The 23,595-nt window shown below is 40.1% G+C and overlaps 1 protein-coding gene across 3 annotated transcripts in view; it reads left to right on the top strand.

Annotated features, from left to right (window-relative positions):
• Positions 1-23,595, top strand: part of MSI2 (musashi RNA binding protein 2) — a 762,584-nt gene that overhangs the window by 341,742 nt on the left and 397,247 nt on the right. For all 3 annotated transcript variants that reach the window (XM_088456130.1, XM_088456131.1, XM_088456132.1), the window contains exon 7: positions 19,986-20,034. In XM_088456130.1, coding sequence (XP_088312256.1) covers positions 19,986-20,034 — 49 coding nt within the window. The remainder of the gene's footprint in view (positions 1-19,985; positions 20,035-23,595) is intronic.

A 23,595-nucleotide genomic window follows, 5' to 3' on the forward strand; every position in this document is an offset into this window, starting at 1 on the left:
CTAGACTTGGAGGGAGTAGGAAAAAAAGCATTAGCATCATGTCCAAAAGCCAACTTTCTACCATGCATGGTTTAGCTCCGCTGTAAATACCACCATTTTGCTCTTCAAACTCATGTGCATTGGCAGAAATCAAAGAGCACAAAGAGAGGATTTTGCACTGTACTACAGCATTTTTGTGAGTTTTAAATAACGCGTTGTTATGTAAACACAAACTGAAAAGATCATATTTAACATATACAGTCAGGTGCATAAATATTGGGACATTGACAGAATTTTCATATTTTGGCCTCTATTCACCACCACAATGGCTTTGAAATGAAACAAACAAGATGTGCTTTAACTGCAGACTTTCAGATTTAATTTGAGGGTAATTACATCCAAATCAGGTGAACGGTGTAGGAATTACAACGGTTTCTATATGTGCCTCACACTTTTTAAGGGGCCAAAAGTAATGGGACTATCAACTCAAAAGCTATTTCATGGACAGGTGTGGGCTATTCCCTCATTATTTCATTATCAATTAAGCAGGTAAAAGGTCTGGAGTTGATTTTAGGTGTGACATTTGCATTTGGAATCAGTTGCTGATGACTCTCAATATGAGATCCAAAGAGCTGTCACTATCAGTGAAGCAAGCCATCATTAGGCTGAAAAATCAAAACAAACCCATCAGAGAGATAGCAAAAACATTAGGTGTGGCCAAATCAACTGTTTGGAACATTCTTAAAAAGAAAGAACGCATCGGAGAGCTCAGCAACACCAAAAGACTCGGAAGACCACGGAAAACAACTGTGGTGGATGACAGAAGAATTATTTCCCTGGTGAAGAAAAACCCCTTCACAACAGTTGGCCAAATCAAGAACACTCTCCAGGAGGTAGGTGTATATGTGTCAAAGTCAACAATCAAGAGAAGACTTCACAAGAGTGAATATAGAGGGTTCATTACAAGATGTAAACCATTGGTGAGCCACAAAAACCGGAAGACCAGATTAGAGTTTGCCAAACAACATCTAAAAAAGCCATTACAATTCTGGAACAACATCCAATGGACAGATGAGATAAAGATCAACTTGTACAAGAGTGATGGGAAGAGAAGAGTATGGAGAAGGAAAGGAACTGCTCATGATCCAAAACATACCACCTCATCAGTGAAGCATGGTGGTGGTAGTGTCATGGCGTGGGCATGTATGGCTGCCAATGGAACTGGTTCCCTTGTATTTATTGATGATGTGACTGCTGACAAAAGCAGCAGAATGAATTCTGAAGTGTTTCGGGTCAATATTATATGCTCATATTCAGTCAAATGTTTCAGAACTCATTGGACGGCGCTTCACAGTGCAGATGGACAATGACCCGAAGCATACTGCAAAAGCAACCAAAGAGTTTTTTAAGGCTAAAAAGTGGAATGTTATGCAATGGCCAAGTCAATCCCCTGATCTGAATCCGATTGAGCATGTATTTCACTTGATGAAGACAAAACTGAAGGGAAAATGCCCCAAGAACAAGCAGGAACTGAAGACATTTGCAGTAGAGGCCTGGCAGAGCATCACCAGGGATGAAACCTAGCGTCTGGTGATGTCTATGCGTTCCAGGCTTCAGGCTGTAATTGCCTGCAAAGGATTTGCAACAAAGTATTAAAAAGTGAAAGTTAGATTTAGGATTGTTTCGTTTGTCCCATTACTTTTGGCCCCTTAAAAAGTGGGAGGCACATATAGAAACCGTTGTAATTCCTACACCGTTCACCTGATTTGGATGTAATTACCCTCAAATTAAATCTGAAAGTCTGCAGTTAAAGCACATCTTGTTTGTTTCGTTTCAAAGCCATTGTGGTGGTGAATAGAGACCAAAATATGAAAATTCTATCAATGTCCCAATATTTATGCACCTGACTGTATATATAAATATAATATTTTAAAAATGACCGGCACTCCACATACATTATATGAAATACCTGGGTCTCCTCTTTCCCTTGGGAAAGCTGTAGTCTTGCCTTAAAGAAGCCATCAAGATAAGCATTTTTAAACTTGTTGCTTTTTAAGAAAATTATTTATCTGTGCCTATTTTTTATTCCAATTTTTCTTATGTCATTCTTTTTATGCTGAACATGGTTGTGCAATAGTTTTCTAAAGATTTTATTTGTCATGAACCACTTGAACTTTATTATTACTATTTTGTGTACAGTTTTAATGTGCCTTTTAAACATCTAAGTACACTGCCAGAACTATCTAAGCACTAGTCACACCGTTCACCTGATTTGGATGTAATTACCCTCAAATTAAATCTTAAAGTCTGCAGTTAAATCACATCTTGTTTGTTTCATTTCAAAACCATTGTGGTGGTAAATAGAGGCCAAAATATGAAAATTCTGTCAATGTCCCAAAATGTATGCACCTGACTGTAGGTATGATTTTATTTATTTATACATTTCACTTTGGTTTTACTTTAATATCCCAACTGTCCTAGAGCAGAGCTGACTGCCTCAGACTCTGACATAATCTCCTCATACACATCCACGTCCTCAGGCCGTTAATGCTTAAGCAGCTTTGCCTTGAGACACAGCAGTGTTGCTTGAAGCTGACGCTAACCTTACTCCTGTGCATGAAATAGGAATACATTTTGCTGATTTTGCTATTGCTTGAAGCCCAGACATATTTGCTGTGTTGGCAGGCCGTGTGCTGACTGCTTGCCTCGCTGTTGGTGTATGACTTAGCAGAGCCCGTGATGCCTTGACACGTCATCCTACATCTGGCGAGAAGTTACTTGGTTTTAATAAATCCACAGGAAAGAACAGAAGGTTACAAAAATAGATGTGATAAATAAGCACAATGATTTGTCACTGTATACTTGGAGCCACTAGTTATAAAGATATTACAGGGACTCGTGTTAACCAACAGGCATACGTTAAACTCTAAACTGAGCATACTTTTATTCAAAGTTAGTAAATATTGTATAATTGAGAGAGTACATTTAATTTAGGCATTTATAAAACAAACCATTTAATATACATAGAAATTGCTGTCTGCATTAATAGAAATTTGTATTGTCTTCAAAAAACCATCCAATGTTTTTTATTTTTTAAACACCTTTTTAAATATGCATTTTATAGTCCTTGACACACACACACACACACACACACACACACACACACACACACACACACACACACACACACACACACACACACACACACACACACACACACCTTCCAACGGTCCTGACTGGGTCAGAAGGTTGGGACGTTTATCCCATTCATGACTACGCACCTGCCCTAGTTGTATGCAGTATACAAAAGGTGGCTTTTAGGGAATGAACATGGTGCCCCAGCATGGCAAAATTATGGGTAACGTCCCATCATCATGCGTGACTCCACCTTCTCGTACATTTTCCCCAATTCCTCAACTTGGAAAGTTGGGAGGTATTTACGCTACAGATCATTATTTCTTTTTCCTTCTATCTCTGGATTGCAAACCAGAATGGTCACAACTCAGAAGGGGGGTATGAAGTGGGAAGATGTCACATTGCACAGATAGCTATCTCATTACATCATGTGACTGCAGTTGTTGTGGCAGTCTGACCTGTGCAGGATTCTAAATCATTAATAACAGGTTAAATTAAAGGAACATAAAAAAACCCTGGTATTTCTATATATAGCTTGCCTCAGTGATTTATGTGTAAAGTAACAAAACACCTTTTTTTTTTTTTAAATTTCATGAGATTGCTGCTTTGCGATTTTATGACTGATTATAGCTCTGAGTTTTTTCCATTATGTTATACTTTGAAAGTGAGTAATGGCATACAATGGACAGGGCCTGTTTCTTTGCAAAAAAACCCAGCATAAAAACAGGTGATGCCATCCTGTTGTACAATAAAAACAAAGACCTTAGGCATCAGTGTAGGATGTGGACCTTAAAATCCGTTCAGTAATTAGTTGTAGGTGGGAACCTTTTGTCTGCCTAAGGAGATTCTTTTTGCTGACATCAAGGCATTTGGAGTGGATGATTCCTATGAGCTTCTGGGCGTTTTCCCAGTGAATGAATGGTACTTTAAATAGTATTATCCAAACAAACCTTCCATCGAAAATAAGATTAAAGCATTTCTGTTTTTATGCTTGTAATCTCAACCCTAGGCAGGAAACGGGAAGACTGATTTCTCAGACAGTCTGCAATGCTGGAAGCATTTGTCTTTGTTAATTTACATGGATAGCAGTGGTAAATCTAAAAGAGCATGCTGGTGGCTTTGAGAATTCACTGGCGTATTTCATATAATAACACCTGACAGTTTACCAGCAGCTAATGTAGATTTTCCTTTCACAAAGCCAAATATTGTGTGTAAGATGAACCTGTACAAATAGCTTGCAGATTTAGGCCATAGTCTCTCCTTAATGCAGTGGTTCCCAAACTTTTTAGAATCACGGCACCCTAGAGTATCAGCATTTTTTCCATGGCACGCCTGGGGCAAAAGTTTCTTATTGAGAAATTCAGCAAAACTTAAATGAAGTAAATTGTGCTTATAAGTCACCCTTCTGTTCAGTCACGTGGTGGGTGACAGGGCATCACTTTTTTTTTTTTGTCCACTTATTTTTTGATTGGCAGCAGCCAGCACTGGTTTTGCCTATCACAATGACTAAAAATAATTTTATTTGTACTGGACCACCAACCCAAGGCACCCCTGCAAGTGCACGGAGGCACCCAGTTTGGGGACCACTGCTCTAATGACTTGATGAGGGTGGGAAGGAAATAGAACGTGCTAGTCAGGGCACACATCTGTCATGCTATGTGTCACCCTGCCCTCATCTTATTTTCTATTATTTAGAACTCTTCGCTTGGCATAGGAAATATTTATTGTATTAGTTTGTTTTACTTTTCCTTCCAATGACCATTGTAGCTGATTTACTTCCTGAAATTGATGTCCTATTTTGCAAGTACAATGATTTTTCACTTCTAACCTGGTTATCGTAGGTAGCTAGGGCCGTTATTTATTATGTCTTAAACAAAAAGTAATTAGATTACAATTTTTGTCCGGAAAAGGAGATCACTGGGCTCTGTTAATTTCATTACTATCACATTAAGTAATCTATAACAATTACATCATTATTGTATTTCTATTGACATAAGGGCTATATGCATTAAGTCTGCCAGCCTCTGTTGCCTGCATTGTCTGTACAAGCATTAATCAATCTTGAGTAGCATTGCGATGTACATTCAGTGGGTTTGCTATGTGCACTGTATCTGACTGATTGATGGGCAACGCAAAGTGATCAGCAACACAAAGTGAAGCAATTTAGCAGTGATGTGTGACCCCGAAGAATGATCCTTTTGCAATCTATTAGATCTTTTCTTGTCCAAATGCAGTAACATTGGTCTGGATATGGGGCCAAGCACCTACTAGCCCTTGTGTGGCTCCCTTCAATTTCTGGATGCATCTAGAGTAGTCAGAATTGATGTTTACAACAGCATTGGCCCTATCCAAAGGCTTGTGTTTATAGAGTGTGACAATTCTTATCCTACTGATTGTGAGCATGAATCAGAGTTCCACAGACAATGGCTGTTTGATTTCTGCTAAACAACAACTCCAAGCATTCAGTGGTTATAATTTTGTAGTAGCTGGGGAAGTTGTCTAATTTAAATACAGCATTGATGATTTATATATAATAAAGAAACTTTAGCTACCTGCTGTATTATGGATGGCTTGAGTTTATCTATTAAACTCCAATATCTAGATTGAGTAACATACTGATGTAGTAGGCTTTTGTCTCTGTAATGTGGTGTGAAATTATTTTCCTATATTAAGATGTGCAGAGGAACTGTTAGGATTATTACAAATCTTGTCTTCCCCAGGTTTATGTATTTTTGCTCTCACATGGTGATGAAGATGTGTGTTCTCGTTGGTTTCTTCCTCTTGTGTTCACAGTTTTAGGTTGGAGCTGTTAACCCAATTAGTGACAAGCAGCTCCTACAGTCAGTGTTATGTTACATGGTTGGTGTGCAGGTAATTTTTGTAGCTGTGAACAGGTTAAGTAGAGTTTTTATTTGGCCTAGCTACATGAATTGCAGAATTCACTTATGTTGCCTGAGACTAGTTATGGTCAATTTGTAATGTTTAAAATATTTATTCTAAGTCTTTGTCTTCAGAGGATCCTAATTACTTCTGATTAATGCATGCCTTAAGCTGACTTGAGCATTGGAGCCTCATCCATAGTATTTTCAGCGATATATAGGACGCAGGAATTGGCCTGCTACCGGCTGCTGCCTTCAGGCACCGTTCATCTCCTGCTATGTTAAGATGGCAACAAAAACTATTATTAAAGCAAATAATTGTATGTCTCAATGCTACTCTAATGATAGACTATGGTTCAGGTCAATCCTTAGATTTCTACCTCTAACAAAATCATGTAGTTTGTAGGTGTTAATGTATGTTAGAATGGTGTGTGACCCATGAAATGTGGTATGGATTATCCAAAAATGCTAGGAAATTTTCTTCAAAGTTAATACTCCCTTTGCTATCATCAGCAATGTGAAGTTCAGTCTTAAGTAGCATTATTTAGTTTTTTGTTTTTGCAGATCAGTCTCCTGCTCTTTTATCTTTGCAAAACAGTTTGCAAGGTCGATATGTATTTGGGCAAATGTTTGCATACAGCCTTGATTTTCAAATATACACATTTTTATATGGGGTCTTCTGTATTTTATTCTTTGATACTAGGAAAGTGTCCATACTATCTTCTGAATTATATTTTCAGCAGTATAGATATATGCATGTTTTACAGTCACTATTATTTTATGTGATGTAGAGATCCAAATCCTTTACCAGTAGCAGTCTTCTGGTTTTCTGTAAACATTTACAAGTCTTCTTATTTATTAGTATACTAGCTGATATATCTGGGTGGACCCCAGATATTTTTATTTCCTTCATACCATCTTAACATATATGCTTACTTTATATTATGCCTCTGGTGTAAAGGAGCGTGCTAGTATCAAGTTTAAGGCCCGTATTCAATTTGGAGCGAAAAGCCGTTTTCACGTGTTTTTGGCGATGATATTTCGCCAGGCTGAAAAGTGTCGCTGTATTCAATTTGAAAGACTTTCCGCCTAGGCGGAAAGTCATTGCAATGTAATAGGCAAAAAAGTTTCACCTATGAATAGCAGGCGGAAAAAAGTGCAGAATTGGGGTTTTGGGGTGCAACGTTGCGGGAACCCCCGTGCAGCCTTCAGCACAGTCCCCCAAAGGTAAACTGTGTTAATTTAAAAAAAAAAAAAGCACCCCAAAAAAATCACTTTGAATTAGGGGGTTAAAAAAAATGTCGGGGGACAAAGTTAAAAACTAGTGAACTTGACTCTGGGGTGGTTCCCGAGTGTGCCCAAGGTGTTTTTTTCATTGCAGGGGCTTGCGGCAGGTGGATTTTTCATGTTTTTTTAAACGTAACTTTAGCAACTTTAAAATATGCTGGCCCCCATTTTCAAGTACCCCAAATTTGCTGGGATAAGTTATTTTCTGCAAAAAAAACCCCTTCAGAATACTATTCTGCACCACTTATACAAAAACGCTATTTAGCAGCTATTGAGCCCGTTTAAAAACACCAAATCCCTTCAGCAAGCCAAATCGTTGGGTACCATAGCTAACCCCCATGTCAGAGCATCTTTTGGGGGGTGTCAGGCTGATTTCCCCAAATCTGACAGTACTTTCCCCTTGTTTAAGTTTCGCCGGGTCCCGTTTTTGCCCACTTTTAAATTGAATACGGGGATACACAGACACGTGCGCGATACTTTTCAGACTGCAAACCAGGCGAAGTAGGCGAGGCGAAAAAGTATCGCGGATCCGCTCAAATTGAATATGGGCCTAAGTGCGGTAAACCCTGAAGACTAACTTAAACAGTTGCCCGGCCGCCAACAGTTTGCATAAACCACCATAAGTAAAGGGTTGTGACATGTCAAGAAGGTACTCAGCGGAGCTGGTGTAGTTGTCCCCCTTGCTGTCGTGGAACATGATGGAGAACTCCTCCCAGTTGTTCACCACGTGCCTCACAATTAGTTCACGCACCTCCCTAGCTATTAACTGAGTGTTATACATGAGATAGGAGAGGGACCAGAACAGGCAGGCTCTGTCTCCTGTGATGAGGACAATGGTGTGAGTCACTCTCCCCTTTAGCATTCAAAAACTCAATTGCCATGTTCGAGAAAATTAAAAATACAACGAAAGTGAAGCATCCAAATGAAAACAACTTAGTCAAATGTTAAGTCCTTAGCAGTGACGACTAAAGAGGTGGGGCTGCAGCGCAGTCCAATATCCAAATAGGGGAACCACACCAACTGTCACCCCAAATGCTGCCAAACCTCACTGGCAGTTGGTGTGACTCCCCTATTTGAATTTTGGACTGCGCTGCAGCCCCACCTCACCATGGGGGTGCCTAACCCCAAACCCCCCCTCCCCTAGCCAAACCCTCCCCAGGGGGTGCCTAACCCTAAGTCCCCTTGGGGTGCCCTAAACCTAACCCTCACCCCCTGCGGTTAAGAGAACTGTTGCCCCGGACTTACCTCGTTCGGGCCTGCGTCGTCAGGATTATGATGGGCGTTGGTATCTCAACGCCTATCATGAATTCCTAGCCGGCATTCTGCCGTCGGGATTGTGACCGGCGGCTGCATAACTACTTACCATATTTAATATGGACTAACCAACCAAATTGGAAAGACAAAGAAGAGTTATTACTCCTACATATGTTATAACAAAATAGTTTTTTTTAATCACTGATATTGTATACTTGCATGAAACAAAACTCCTGGCCTCATATTTGGTGTAATCACATTGGCCAGCCTCTCCTCTGATCCAGTGATCACAGGGGACTAAACGGCAATTAAACGGATCCCTGACACCGGCCAACAGATCAGGCAAGATTTACACAACTGTAGTTGCCCTTGACTGAATTGCATATGCCCTTGTATTAAGATAAATGAAAATGTTTGAGTGTTTTTCTTTCCATAAGATGTCATGTAAAAAGGAATTTACTGTAACTGTATACTGCGTTCTAGCTTTGTCTTTGAAGTTGTGTATATTCAATATTCTTTAAATTGACTCTTTAAAATGCTACATGCACATTTTTGCTCGTGTGTGTGCATATATTGATGTAGAAATGTTTAATTGCGAAGTGTATTTATTTATAATGCTCTATACCTGACCGAGGAAGGAAATTATGCGGGTGGACATGTTTTCCTGTTTATTTTTGTTTTGTCTCCCATATAGCATATGCCCTGGATATAATGGATGGTTGCTTTTGTGATACTGCTGCTGCTATTTGGGGCTGGTGAATACACTTTACAGTTACTTGCTTTTGTTTTAGTAAAAAAAAGGGGAGTGAAAGATAAGAAGATATAATTTTGCTTAGGCAAGAATATACAATCACAGACCTTGACTGGTTTCTCCTTCATGAAGTCTCATACAAGCTTTCTCTTTGATTCACAGAGAAGCGTGAGAGCTGAGCTGTTCATGCAGGGATTGTATTTTTCCTTTCACTCTTTTCAGGCTTTGTATGGTTTGCGTAGTCTAGTTTCAGTCCTTACTGCTCTGCCAACACATTGATAGGTTTCTGAATCGGGAAGAAAAGACTGTATCCATACTCCATTAAAGAGCAATCACTTCTTTCAGCCCTTCCATTCAATGTCTTTTAACAGTTTTGTATTTTGTTTTACCAAGATGTTGAATATTTGAGGTTTTTTTTTTTGTTTTTCAAGCACTTGATCGCATTTAACCTTTACATACAGTTATATTTTTAGGGTTTCATATGATCTCTGTTTAGAAGAAAAAGTCCCATTCTTTTAAGTATAATAGTTGCCCTAAAGGAGAAAGGTGGGGAAGAGTGTACAATGGAACTCAAGCAGAAAAGTTATGTATTACAGTGTGTGGTTAAAGGGGTAGGGGGATCATGAAATAAGTAAATTAACAAAATAAGAATAATGGCAATATTGGATACATCGCATTGCTTGCATGAAACATCAAAGTGGCGGAAGAGAAACTGAAAATAGATTTACTTTTTCAGAGAGAATGGAGGCTGGCTGCTTTTCAGCATATAATACTGTGCGGCATTTGGAGCAGTATGTGTATGTTGTGTCATACTTGCCTGCATTTCAGTTCTCCCCTCTGGACCTCACCCGGGAGAGGATGTGCAGCTGACTGCTGATGGGGACAGCGATGGACAGTCCTAGTCATGCCTGCCCCCTTGCTGCATAATGTTGCAAATCGCATGTATATGAAGAGGGGGTGGAGCCAAATGATGAAACTGTAATAGAATCATGTCATATTGGACCCTCCTCATACTCAGTGGTGTTTTGTTTCTCTTTTTAAGCAATAAAAAGCGCAGCTGGAGAATCAAGTGCTGCTGGGAAAAACCAAAAATTCCACTATGTGGTCACCTCTCCATTTTGTTTATTATCTAATAAATGTATTTGCAGGCAGATAAAACAACCAATATATTCATACCACAAAGAATATCAAAATCAGCATATCAATCTAGTGAAGATCCTGGTGAGATGTTACAAAGGACCCCGAAATCCTCTCAGGTTAGATATGTGCTCAGGCTTTTGACCCTACACGTTTCGTCATCCAGGCTTCGTCAGAGGGCTGCTGACACATGCACAGAATTGGTCATGCGCAGACGCCCCACCATCTGATTTGTACGTAAACCATTGGAATTCCATACAAATCTGAATCAGGCCCAGTATACAGAAGTGTAGTAAGGAGCCATGGTGACCGGTGCATGCCTACTATGCGGCCAGATGCTGCAGTTCTTAACCTGCAAAATCTACAAGCCACGGTAGAAGGGCATCGCCTACAACCTACCTGGAGGTGTACAGGCAACAGTTCAGGTGACAAGGTAAGCACAAGGAATGTATGTGAGGTTGAGCGCTGGCTGGATAGATATCTGAAGTCTGGCATTGAATGGTGGCTGCACTTCCAACATCAAATCCATTGCATCTCAACCATTCGATGGTGTAATCTCTGATGGTTTTACTGTGCACATTTGCAGAAGCATACAGAGCTTTGCTCTTAAGCACCCTTGTCTCAGCTGTCAACACCACTTCCAGGTGTCAAGAGCTGCACAGAAGCTGTAAGGTATCGGAAAGCTGCATTAAATGGCAGGCAATCATTGAATACCTGCAATTTGATTGAAAAAGTACTTCCATTGAATCGAGGACATCGATGGTTGCTAACCATCGGCTTCTGATGTCCATCTCTAGACTGGAGCCTGTGCCAGTGTGTGACTGTAAACGTGCTGGCTGGAACTTACTTATGCCGCTGCCCTGTAGGTGGGCAAACACCGCCCACTGAATTCTTTGTGGCAGGAGTTTGTGTGACATTTAAGTGAGCTATAGTTTATAGCTGACTGTTGTCAGTGTGTGTGGCTCACCCAGACTGTCTGGATGTCTCCCTCCACAGCCGTCGGCGCCCAAATCACCTGCTTCAGGTGCTCTACCCACACTATGCCCATGACTGTATATCAATTACCAACTTTACAATGATGTATGTACACAGATTATTTAACATTTGAATAAAAGATAAGCCTGGTTACCCACTGCATCAAAACAAATGCATGTTATAAGACATGGGTATTATATACAATTCACATGTGAACACTGTGTATTTAGCAGAATTATTAGGAAAAAGATCAAGGAAAAGATATTAGTTTTGGTCATAAGGGCCTGCATTTAACCGCTACAGCATAGTTTCTCAGTGGTCTATTTACTATGCCTTGAATGGAGATAAAGTACCAGCCAGTCAGCTCCTAACTGCCATGTCACAGGTGTTTGAAAAATGACAGTTAGGAGTTGGTTGGTACTTTATCTCCTTCCAAGGCTTAGAAGGTAGACCCCTTAAACTTGGTCCTCAGGACCCCAAACAGTGCATGTTTTCCAAGTCTCCTCACAGAATCACAAATTAAATAATTTGCTCCACCTATGGATCTTTTAAAATTTGTCAGTGAGTAATAAATACACCTGTGTGACCTGGAAAACGTGACCTGTTTGGGGTCTTGAGGCCCTAGTTTGAAAACCACTCTGCTACAATGAAGGTTACATGCCGCCCAGTGCTGCTTTTTGTGATTCGAGGCTACTTGTAACTTTGGGTTGAGCAACTTAAATCACACACAACTGTCCTTATAAAGATTTATTTAGTGAAATACTATATCTTGCTGGAATTGAAACATATATTCATTGTATTTTGAATCGAGTTACTCCATGTAGGATATGTTTAATGACCTACCAGGCCAGCAAAACAAACATGAAATACTTCCTAAAAGATATGCCCATTGTTTAGGAGCCACATTTCCTTTGCTGTGGAGTTTGTCAAATGAGCTCTAGTTTATAGCTGTGTTTTAGCTTATGGCTGATGTTTACTTTTTTAATGGTATAATGAATGTGAGCTTTTATTCCCAACCTGCTGCTGTTTTGGAAATTTTCTATTTTTTAAGCATGTATGCTGTGTTTTTAAAAGGGCAGTGTGCAATTTTTATTTTCAGGTATATATTATTTTCATTTCAACTATTTTCAAACAATACAACCAACCAAAAGGACCATCATAACTAAAATAATCTAAAACGCTAAACAAACCTGTTATGCAGAGCACTGTTAGAGATTATTTTATTTACAGTTACTTCTATAGCGCCAGCAGGTTCTATTGTGCTTTGCAATTGGGAACAAAATAGTCATGAAACAAGACTGGGTAATAACAGACAGACAGTTAGTCCCGTTCATTTAATGGGAGTGAAAGAGTGGTAGCCCGTTAACACACTCAATCCCTGTTATGAGCAGCCTGCGGGCTTCCTTCGGTGCTAATGAATAAACCTGGGGGATCAATTGGCCACTGTTGATTGAATTCCCCCCCCCCCCCAAAGTGGTAAGAGGGCCCTGCTTGCAAGCTTTCAATCAATAGGCCAAAAAATGCGTTGTGTAAATTTTTTTTCTAGAATTCAGCTGCCAATATCTCCAAAGAAAAACATTATTTTAGTATGACGTTAGTATAGCTAACTATCCAAGTGGACACCATCACAATCATAAAATAACAGATTTTAAAGTTACTTAGTTCCTGTGATAGTCATCTAAAATTGCTTTCACAAATCGCGCGTTAACATTTCCGCCATCTTTGAAGTATAATAGCAAAAAGAAGCATAACTGATTTTCTTGAAACAATATTCATTAAAAAGAGCAGACTTTAAACTACAACATATATATTTTCTGGATAGGCTTTTTGCCTCAGAAGAGAGAAAAACAGGCTTTAAAGTTGGTTCACTTTTCAGCTTACGCAGTACTTAATATTATGGACAATGAGGCATGTTTAAATGACTCTCACTACAGTATAAGGCAATGAGAGTTTGAATCTTGTAATTAGGCACAGCTATACAACTTTTATTGCTCATTTTAAAAATATTTATTTGGACCGATGAAGACTAATATTTTTTGTTAAGTTAAGATGAAAGGTATCAAGAAAAATCGGTCACGACTACTTTGACCCGATTTAGTATAAATTGTTAATTTGCAATAAAACTTTAATGTGTTGTGTTGGTCCATGGTGGCTTTGCCACTACCACTCCCTAAAGAGATGGTACACAACAAATTTTTTGGCCTATTTTGACCTCATACTGTCAATAAAGTACTTTTTAGAAGACTTGAGGCAGCAATTTTTTAATCCGCATTAATAAGCATGTGCACTTTCACAGCTATTGCTCTCATAGATCTGCCACAGCAATTACTTGAACATTGCTGATTTTGCACCGCGGAGTCTGTGACAGTTTCACCTACCTCCACTACCAGGGCCACAACTCCACTACTACTGCATACTGTGAACTGAAACTTTATAAAAGTTGGTTCTATCTATCTATATATATATATATATATATATATATCAGCTTTCATGCAAAATTTCAACAAAATCGGAGATGGTCAAGTGGGGGCCCCTGGTCCACTTGACATTGATTGACCCTGTAGTCAGTTGAAGCCTGGATAATCACTTTTAGTCTGAGGACCAAGAGTTTTGCAAGAATCTTGACCTCCGTAAGGGCTGTATAGAATTAATCTTTATCTTTCTTAGGAAGTACTATGATCTGGACTTTTGACATAGAGGATAAAAAGATATCCGCATGTTGTGCATAATTATCTAAGAGTTTTAAAATAAAGAGGGTTCTTCATTTCTTATATATACCCCTTAGAGCAGTGTGTCCTAAACTTGGTTCTTAAGGCACACTAACAGTACTGTTGTAATGAGGGCCATACTTGAGCTCAGGTAACTTAATTAATAATCAATTTAGCCACATACCAAAGGGGCGTGGTCACTGAAAATGGGGCGTGCCAACATGACACGCCACCCATTTCTCGTCACTCTGGGAACATTCCTTTCCATTCTATATGCACCTTACCTATACGGTAGTTTCTCACAACGTGGATCCTCTGAAGAAATGTATCCTCCCTGGGAAGACAACTTCTTCAGTCGGTATTCACTATTCATGTAGGTCATATCAACCGGAAGATGTCTGTTTGTGTAGGAGTATTAAGAAGGTCATCATCATTTAATAGCGGTTCAACCAGACTTGTTCCACCTGTGTAACTTCCTTCCCCCTGTGTCTCTCCGCCACACAATCTCCCCCTGCAACGTCTCTCAGCACACCATCACCTCCCCCCCTGCATAGTCTCTCAGCACACCATTGCCTCCCCCCTGCGTGGTCTTTCAGCTACACCATCGCCTCCTCCCCTGTGTGGTCTCTCAGCCACACCATTGCCTCCCCCCCCTGCATCGTCTCTCAGCCACACCATTGCCTCCCCCCTGCATAGTCTCTCAGCACACCATTGCCTCCCTCCCTGGGTCATCTCTCAGCACACCATTGCCTCCCCCGGTGTCATCTCAGCCACACTATTGCCTCCCCCCCTGCGTCGTCTCAGCACACCATCGCCTCCCATCTGCATTGTCTCTCAGCACACCATCGTCTCCTCCCCTGTTTCATCTCTAAGCCACACCATAGCCTCCCCCCCTTTGTCATCTCTCAGCCGCACCATCGCCTCTCACCTGCATCGTCTCTCAGCCACACCATCACCTCCCCCGCGTTGTCTCTCAGCATACCATCACAGATACACACACACTGAAAAAGATACACTGACACAGATCAGATACACACACATACACTGACACAGATCAAATACACACACACTGACACAGATACACACACTGACAGATACTCACCTCATTCACACAAATTCACCCCCCTGTGGCAGTCTGCCCGCGGCAGTCCACCCCCCCTCCCCCTCCCGAGCAACAAAACGAATACTCCCCTGGCTGCTCCGAAGCTGAGAGAGTGCCGGGGAAGGAAAACACTCTGGCACCTGGCAGCTCTCAGGATGGGAATGACTGCCTGGGAAAGGCTACGCACTTCTGCTGCAACTCCCCCTACAATCAGCACCAGCAGGCATTACATTACGTCCTCTTCCTTGGTTCAGGTGCAATGGTGGCGGGGGACCCCTCTGCTGTGCCAGCCACGGCGCCCAGGGCACGTGCCCCGGTCGACACCCCTAGTTACGCCACTGGTCCTGAAATACTTGAAAATTAAGCACTTTAGAAATCTGGCTAACGATAGCAAAAGGATAATGTTTCAACCAAATTGAAATGGTAAAATATAGAGCTTCTTATGGTAGTTTCTGTAAAATATATAAAGAAAAAAAAATTCTGTGTGTACAGGGATTACTTTAGAACTAAAAACGTCCTAGGACATATTTTATTAAAAATGTTTTCAGTAAAGGGCACATAATAAGTTCTTTTGTATGAAAATTATAAATTGGTTTAATTATTATTCTCCGTGTTTCATTATTCTGATCCAAGTATTGTGGCCAAACTCAAGGGAGCATTCCAGGAGGGTTAGTGTAATTATAGAGACCAACAAGCCTGAAAAACTCCTGGTATTAGCTCAGCTATAGGAGCCGCTTCAGTAGTTCAGCAGCTTCAACCGGAGTTGATCTGAAGCCCAAGTGATACAATCCTCTTCCCAGATACACCAATTGGAAAATTGCAAAATGCCCAGCTGGTGGAGAACTAATGCCAAATTTCCTGTGGATGCCGTGATTTTGTAACAGTCTGCTTTGCTGCATAGCTTTAATCCTAGGAATACAGAAAAGGGAAAGACACACTAATACGTTTTAAGATTGAAACAGAGATGTCTATAAATATTTTGTAGTACAAAAACTATGAACCTGATAATATAGCCAGTGCTTGTTCTGTTGTACAACCTAAATCCATTAATAGTTTTTTCAATATTCCACTGTTGTCTGTAGAAGTTTAGCAGTGTTGTCAGTGCAAGATTAAGCTACTGAACTGCATTTAGTATTTGTTGTTTTGCTTGCTTAGTAAAGTCGTAAATTGTAAGTTTTGAGGCCATCAAAATGAAGCCACAAGAAAATAGCTATAAAGTATATGTCTCCTGGACTATGCAGACAAACATGATAAAATCTGATAATGGTATTTTTTTTATTTTATTTATTTTTTCATAATTATCTTTAAACACTATTTTATATATTTGCTGTTTCTATTGACAATTTATAAGGGAATTCCTCTCCAAGGTATTACCCTAATAATTACTTTCTCCTGCTCAGGAGTTTCTTTTCTATTATTATTAACAGAAACTCATAACTGTGAATTGTATAAATCATGTAGTGTGTCTGTGTAGAAGGTGCAAGTTAGAATTGGGCTTATCTGGTTAGATATTGGATCCTCCCCACAATTCTTTAATGAGAGATTGTACTGTATATGGAGAGAATAGCCAAACAGACGCTAACTAAACTCCTAACTTTACCTGTCTTTTGCTCACTAAATATTGTCACTCATCAAGGCATCTCTTCCTGGAGACTCCACATCGGTGATACCTCTAAGCTTCAAAAAGGTTGCAATTTACCCTTAACCTCCATAATAAGTTAAAATAATACACTAAATCAAAAAAAGATACACCTATTTGTAATAAAATAGCAGACATTTTAAACAAGTCTTGCGCCTACTTCCCTACTCTACCAGAATATCCACAGCAATCCTGAGCTTCTAGTTCTCCCTGACTCCCAGGAGAGCAGGGAACTTTCCCTGATGATATTGGCCCATCACGATATTAATTAATTTGACACTCCCTCCTGCAGGGGAGTTCCCAATAGTCAGCAAGTATCAGTTTACAAACTATAACAATCAAATCTGTCAATGAATCAGGTATGAGCTGGGGGATTATTATTATTATTATTATCCTTTATTTATATGGCGCCACAAGGGTTCCGCATCGCCTTACATAGTACACAAACATAGTACACAAACAGTTGAGCAGAACAAGAAAACCGTGTCATACAGTTTAAGACACTAAAAGACAAGTACATAGTATATAAACACTGCTGCAACAGAAGCAGGATGGCAAAAGTCACGGGTTAGGTGCTTTTGAGTATAGAGCAGATAATATAAGTAATGAAAGGATAAGCACAAGAGGAAAGAGGGCCCTGCTCGTGAGAGCTTACATTCTAGAGGGGATGGGCAAACAGACAGGGGTGACACGGATGGGGTAGAAAGTGAGCATGGGACAGAGGGTTAGGATGACAGATGGCTGGATTCCTATTTTATAGTATGTGTGTAAGTCATTTGAATTAATATTTACGCCACTGACATTCTACTTTAAGAGGCAGTTTTTGTAGGTGTCTGTGGAAAGCCATGGCTGTTATATCAGTTTACGTGAAGTCTGACGGGTAGCTGAAGCCACTTCATGAAGGGCCATTTAGAGAGTTTGGTTAACGTGTGAACCATCAGTCTCAGGTAAATGTAGAAATTGGTGAAAGTAGTTATTGTAAAGAGATGTTCAGATGTAAAATAATAAGTTGTGATCAAGTGTGAATTCTATAAGGCACATTTATTGATTTGGAGGGTGATGGGAGACATGAGGTTTGCAGGATATTTATTCCATAGTAAATCCGCTGTATGTGTGTGGGGCCTGGATTTGGTGATATGTCACCAGATAATAAAAGCAGAAGGATGGAGAAGTAGATATAGTTGTAGGTGTGTAAAAGTTTTTTATAGTGACACAATGAGGCTGTAATTGTCAATTTTTGATGAAAAGAAATCTCATTAGTTTTTAGAGGAGGTGAGTGACTCAATAGGGCGGCAGTGTGCCCAGAGAGGGGAGATGCAGGGAGAGTTAGGGATGTTATATCCTTAGAGAAAATACAAAGGAGGGAGTTAATAAAAAGAAATGTGTAGTACATGGTGAGTTTTCAGTTTGTTATTTTTAGACACATTTTAAAGCAATCAGTTTCTTAATCTGAAATTTGCCTTAGATGTTGGTCAATGTTTGTTCAACTGTTTGATTAACTGTTATGTAATCACACTTTGTGCATTTAACACTTGGTGCTTTTAACCCCAGCTGCAAACAGCTCCAGCTCCCCCTAGACTGAATATAAAGGAGTGGTATCCCTTGATTAAGACAGGCTACAACTGGCTCAATTGGTCTGCTGATCAAAGGAGATAACTTGCACCGAGTTGGAGCAAAAACCAGGCCAGATATATACCATAAACTATGCTTCACTGACCAATACAGACTACAGAGGAAAATGCAGGGGATGCAGATGAAGACTCAGAGGGCCGCCTTTTGTCCCTTACTGCTCTCTTCAGCTACTGTAAATATTATTATTGAGGAAAATAGTTGCAGCAATCTGTCCAATAAGACACAATTTTTTTTATTTTACTTTATATATGAAAAAAAAAAAAAAAACACCAAACACAGATTAACAACACACAAGTATAAAGATCCAGAATAAGATAAGGATATCAGTGCTTGCAGGGTCAAACAATAATCTTTTTAATATTAAGGGCTGTATTCAATTAGTGTTGAAAATAGCACTTTTCTACAAAAAAGACGGCTAAATTTTTGCCAGAAATACAGCAACAGGCGAAAAAGAACTGGAGAAAAGTTTTCTCCATCCCAGACCAGGAGACAAAAAAGCAAAATCCCTTTTTGCGGCTAAAAATGTGGAGATTTCTTTCAGAACTCTTTGGACAAATGATAAATTACTGGAAAAAAAATTGTAAGTTGCGTACTTTGGCGAAAAACGACCCCACAAATTTTGGGTGAAAAAAGATAGTAAGCAATTTTTCCCCAGGAAATGACCGTTCCAGGTAAATTGGTGATACGTCAAAATGGGTGCAAGTATATTTTCGCGTCATAAAAACGCAATTTGAAAAGCTTTAAAAAACTCCTCCCGCATGTGTATAAAACACTTGATGCATCCATACCGCACCCTGAAATATCAGACCCAATACGTTAAAACAATTTTCAACTATACTTTTTTTCGCCAAAAATTTGCTCGGCCATAGTACACAACTTACGATTTTTTAACGGTAATTTATCATTAGGGGGGTGTTCAAAGGGTTCTGAAAGAAATCCCCACATTTTAAGCCAATAATAGGGATTTTGCTGTTTTTTGTTTTTTTTTCTCCCGGTCTGGGATGGAGGAAACTTTTCTCCAGTTGTTTTTTTGCCTGTTTGCTGGGAAAATTTTGCAGGTTTTTTGGTGAAAAATGTCCGTTTTCGTCAATGGCGAAAACAACTGTCGTTTTCGCCGGTAATTGAATATGGCCCAAAGCTGTGATTATAGAATCCCGTTTTTGTTAATATTGAGCAATTGGCGAAACATTTTTCTACTGAATATTATGTGGAATGCAATTTTCCTTTATGATATTAATAATTATTATAGAGGAATGGTGACAATAGTCACCAGCTGTGCCATGTTGAAAGGGTCTCATGTCCCTGTGTCTGACTGAAGTATTTGAGTGTTTAGATACATCCGCTTGACCTCATAGTGCCCTGCCTTAACAATATGGCAGATGTGGTACTTATAAGGTTATCTAGAATTATGCAAATAATTTTCCTATTTCTAAATATAACTACCTGTGTTTGGTTTTCTAATAATCTCAAACTTCCATCTGTATTAAATCCTGTGCTTTTCTTCTAGGTTGAGGATGCCATGTTGATGTTTGACAAAACTACCAATAGACATAGAGGTAAGTGCTTTATGTTAGCTGTCTCTTTCTTGTGGCTGATTCATTGTCTGGACTGAGTAGTAGTCTTTGCTCTAGAAATTACGTCTTATGATTTGTCGGTTTGGTGTACAGAGAGAAGTAGCTTTCTTGTTAACTTTCGGCTTGGTAATTTTGATAACCTGTTTCTACTCAAGTTGTTTTTGTTCATAGCAGCTCTGAGTTGGTAAGATTTAGATAGGGTGATTTGGAGTGACAACAAATACTAACTCCACCTGTGTAAGTGTTTTCTCTATATGTGTAATTGTTTATATATATATATATATATATATATATATACAGTGCTCGAAGTGGTAATTTAGAGGTGGGGGTATGGAGATTGAATCTCCCCCCCTATGGCCCCCTGCTTCTATATCACCCCACTGTACTTCTAACCCCCCCTTCACACTTCTCCCTGCCTGCTCCCCTCTCTCACACCCTACCTTTACTGATTCCCTCTCTCTTTCACCCCCTACAATGGTTATCCTGTCTCCCCCTCTCTCTATTCCCTCTGTCACACCCTCCCCTCTCTCTAATTCCCTCTTACCTGCGCTGCTGGAGTGGAGCCACCGGGATCCTCGGGTCTTCACTGCAGTTTTTCTGGTGCTGCTACGAGCCAATGAGAAGCTGCCATTTGGCAGCTTCTCATTGGCTGGCGGGTGCGAGCCCTGCGATTGGCTGGCGCCTGCGAGCCTCGTGATTGGCTGGCAGCCGCACAGTGCGTGGTGCTTACAGTGCAGCCGGGACCAGGTACTTTGTCCCGGCTACATGTCAGCGCCTCCGCTGCCGCGATTGAGATGTGTCCCCTGCGGGACACATCTCTACACATTGCTGCTGCTGTTCCAGCGCTGGGATCCCATACTGGATCCCAGCGCTGGTGCATTCTTGAAGTGGGGCCAGGAAGTGGCGGTATGTCATACCGCCGTATACCGCCCCACTTCGACCACTGTATATATATATATATATATGTTATAGTCCAAGAAGTCGGTTGGCACACACAAATAAAGATGTAGTAAATAAGGTGCACTCACCAGGGACTTTTTCAAAAGATTTAAAGGCTTATTTATTCCTTACTGCATAGTACAAGTCGTCACAAGTCGACGTTTCAGTTAGTGAGGGTAACTTTCTTCAGGACAGACTCCCAAACCACCAAGAAAGGCCCATGCTACACAGTGCGTTAAGCCTCCTTAAATAGTCCCATGCATAATTGCTAGCCACACCCCCAGCCAAGTGGGTTGAAACCAATCCTCATCAAAATACATAATAACAGACCAGCCTACCTATTGGTTAACCTTAAAGAGGAATTCCAGCGCTATCGGGACTTCATAGCAATCCGTCAAAAGTGTTTGTACAACAAATAGCCAAATTGCGGCAAACATCGCTGCACTTCCGGTTTGCGTTCCACTGCAACCGAAAGTCATCAAAAAATGCGTTCCACGCAAAGGAAGTGCGTTCCATGCACCGGAAGTCAGGTGTTTTTCACCTCAAAAACCTCAAATCTATAGTAATCGTGTCAGTCCAAAGTACAAACTATATTTTAAAAGTATTAACAGAGCTACCTATATGTATTCAAAGGCATTATGCACAAATAGAGAGCATGACATTCTAAGAATTGACTATTGCAATACCTGGGATAGAAGGGAGGCTCCACAACACAGTGTGAGTGTAGGAAAAAGAACATTAAAATTTTCCAGCAAATATGGACATAATGTGCATTAAAAATCACAGAAATTACTTAGGGTAGGATAATAGTATACATTAAATCAAAAACTAATTACACATATTAACTAATAATCGTAATAAAGAACAACAAACAATACACAAAAAATTCCCAAAATATTCACAGAAAAAATCAAAAGCTTATATATAGGAGTTTCCTATATATGCAACTGTCGGTGGACAAAAAATCTCAGACTCCAATCACTCTTAGATATTTAACCCAAGAATATGTTAAGATGATTGTATTCGTTGAGTCCTTCAGGCGATACCATATCAAGTCTGTGTATCCACCTTCCTTCCTCAGGAGAATCAGCCCACGGTCACCACCTCTTCTCAAGGGTGGCAACCGGTCAATCATCATGTCTTTTAAAGACAATATCTGATGCTTCATATGCAAAAAATGTACTGCCACTGGTTTGTCAGTATTCCCCTTCTCATAGGCCAATCTTCTATCATAACGGTGTTGTCATTCTCTCACGGAAGGTTCTGGTGGTTTTACCCACATACATTAAACCACAGGGGCATTGTAAAAAATATATGATGTGGTCCAAATGGCAAATTAGTCGATGTTGTATTAGAAATACATTTCCACATCCCCATAGTGGAGAACTATTTCCCACCAGTAGTGCTCTACAAGTTTAGCCAATTAGCCTTATTGGTGGTTGTTAATTCCATGTTAGTTCTATATAACTAACCTTCAAGTTAGGGCCACGGTGTACACTCGGTAAAGGTGGAGTCGTCCCCACTTTGCCCATACTGTTATCAGTGCCAACAAGTGGCCAGTGTCTCCTGATTGAACGTTGTACTGTGCGTAGCCTGGTATCACATTTGACACCAAGGATCATTCTGTCACTCTTTGTCAATCGATCATTGGTTACATTGTTACTTCCAAAGATCTTCCTTGCCCTGGTGAGGCAACTATCAACAACTCTGCTCTTGTATCCTCTTGCCAAGAATCTTTGTCTGGTTTCCTCCAAATGAAGTTCAGCCAGATCTATCTCAGAGTTGTTTCTTGGAACACGCAAAAACTGGGATGTCGGCAATTTACTCTTTAAAGCATCTAGGTGGTGACTCGTAGGGGTCAAAAGTGTATTCCTATCTATTACTTCTCGAAACAGAGTGTGTGCCAGCTGGTTGCTTTTCTAAAAGACCAAAACATCAAGAAAGTTCATCCGGTCCTGATCGGCTGATGCTGTAATGCGTATTGCACTTCGTAGGCCGTTAAGGGTCTCAACCATCAGAGAAAAGGAGTCTTTATCACCACGCCAAATGACAAAAATGTTATCAATAAAGCGTTTAAAATATACAATTTTGTCTCCAAAGTGGGGAATAATGTTCATTCTCATAGCGATCCATAAAGATGTTCGCGTATTAGGGGGCCAAATTGGACCCCATAACGGTCCCCGACAGTTGCATAAAAAACTCTTCAGCATATAAGAAGTGGTTATTCTCAAGTACCATCTGGAGTAGGGAGATCAAAAATTCCACAGGAGGACCTGAATGTTGTCCTCTGAGGGAATTGAGGTGGTACGAAAAATTCTGACCAGAGTGACGTATTACAGTATAAAGACTACATACATCTAATGTTTCCAGTAAGCAATCATCAGAAACAAATGTAAGTGTCTTAATTTATTTTATTTATTTATTACCAGTTTTTTATATAGCGCACACATCTTCCACATTAGTCCCTGCCCCAGTGGAGCTTACAATCTATGTTCCTTATCATATGTGCACACATATACATACTAGGGTACATTTGTGTTGGGAGCCAATTAAAATTATATAATTATATTTTTGGAGTGTGGGAGGAAACCGGAGTACCCGGAG

The sequence above is a fragment of the Taudactylus pleione genome, unplaced genomic scaffold (assembly GCF_031769625.1).
Source record: "Taudactylus pleione unplaced genomic scaffold, aTauple2 ptg000687l, whole genome shotgun sequence".
In the NCBI taxonomy this organism is placed as follows: Eukaryota; Metazoa; Chordata; class Amphibia; order Anura; family Myobatrachidae; genus Taudactylus; species Taudactylus pleione.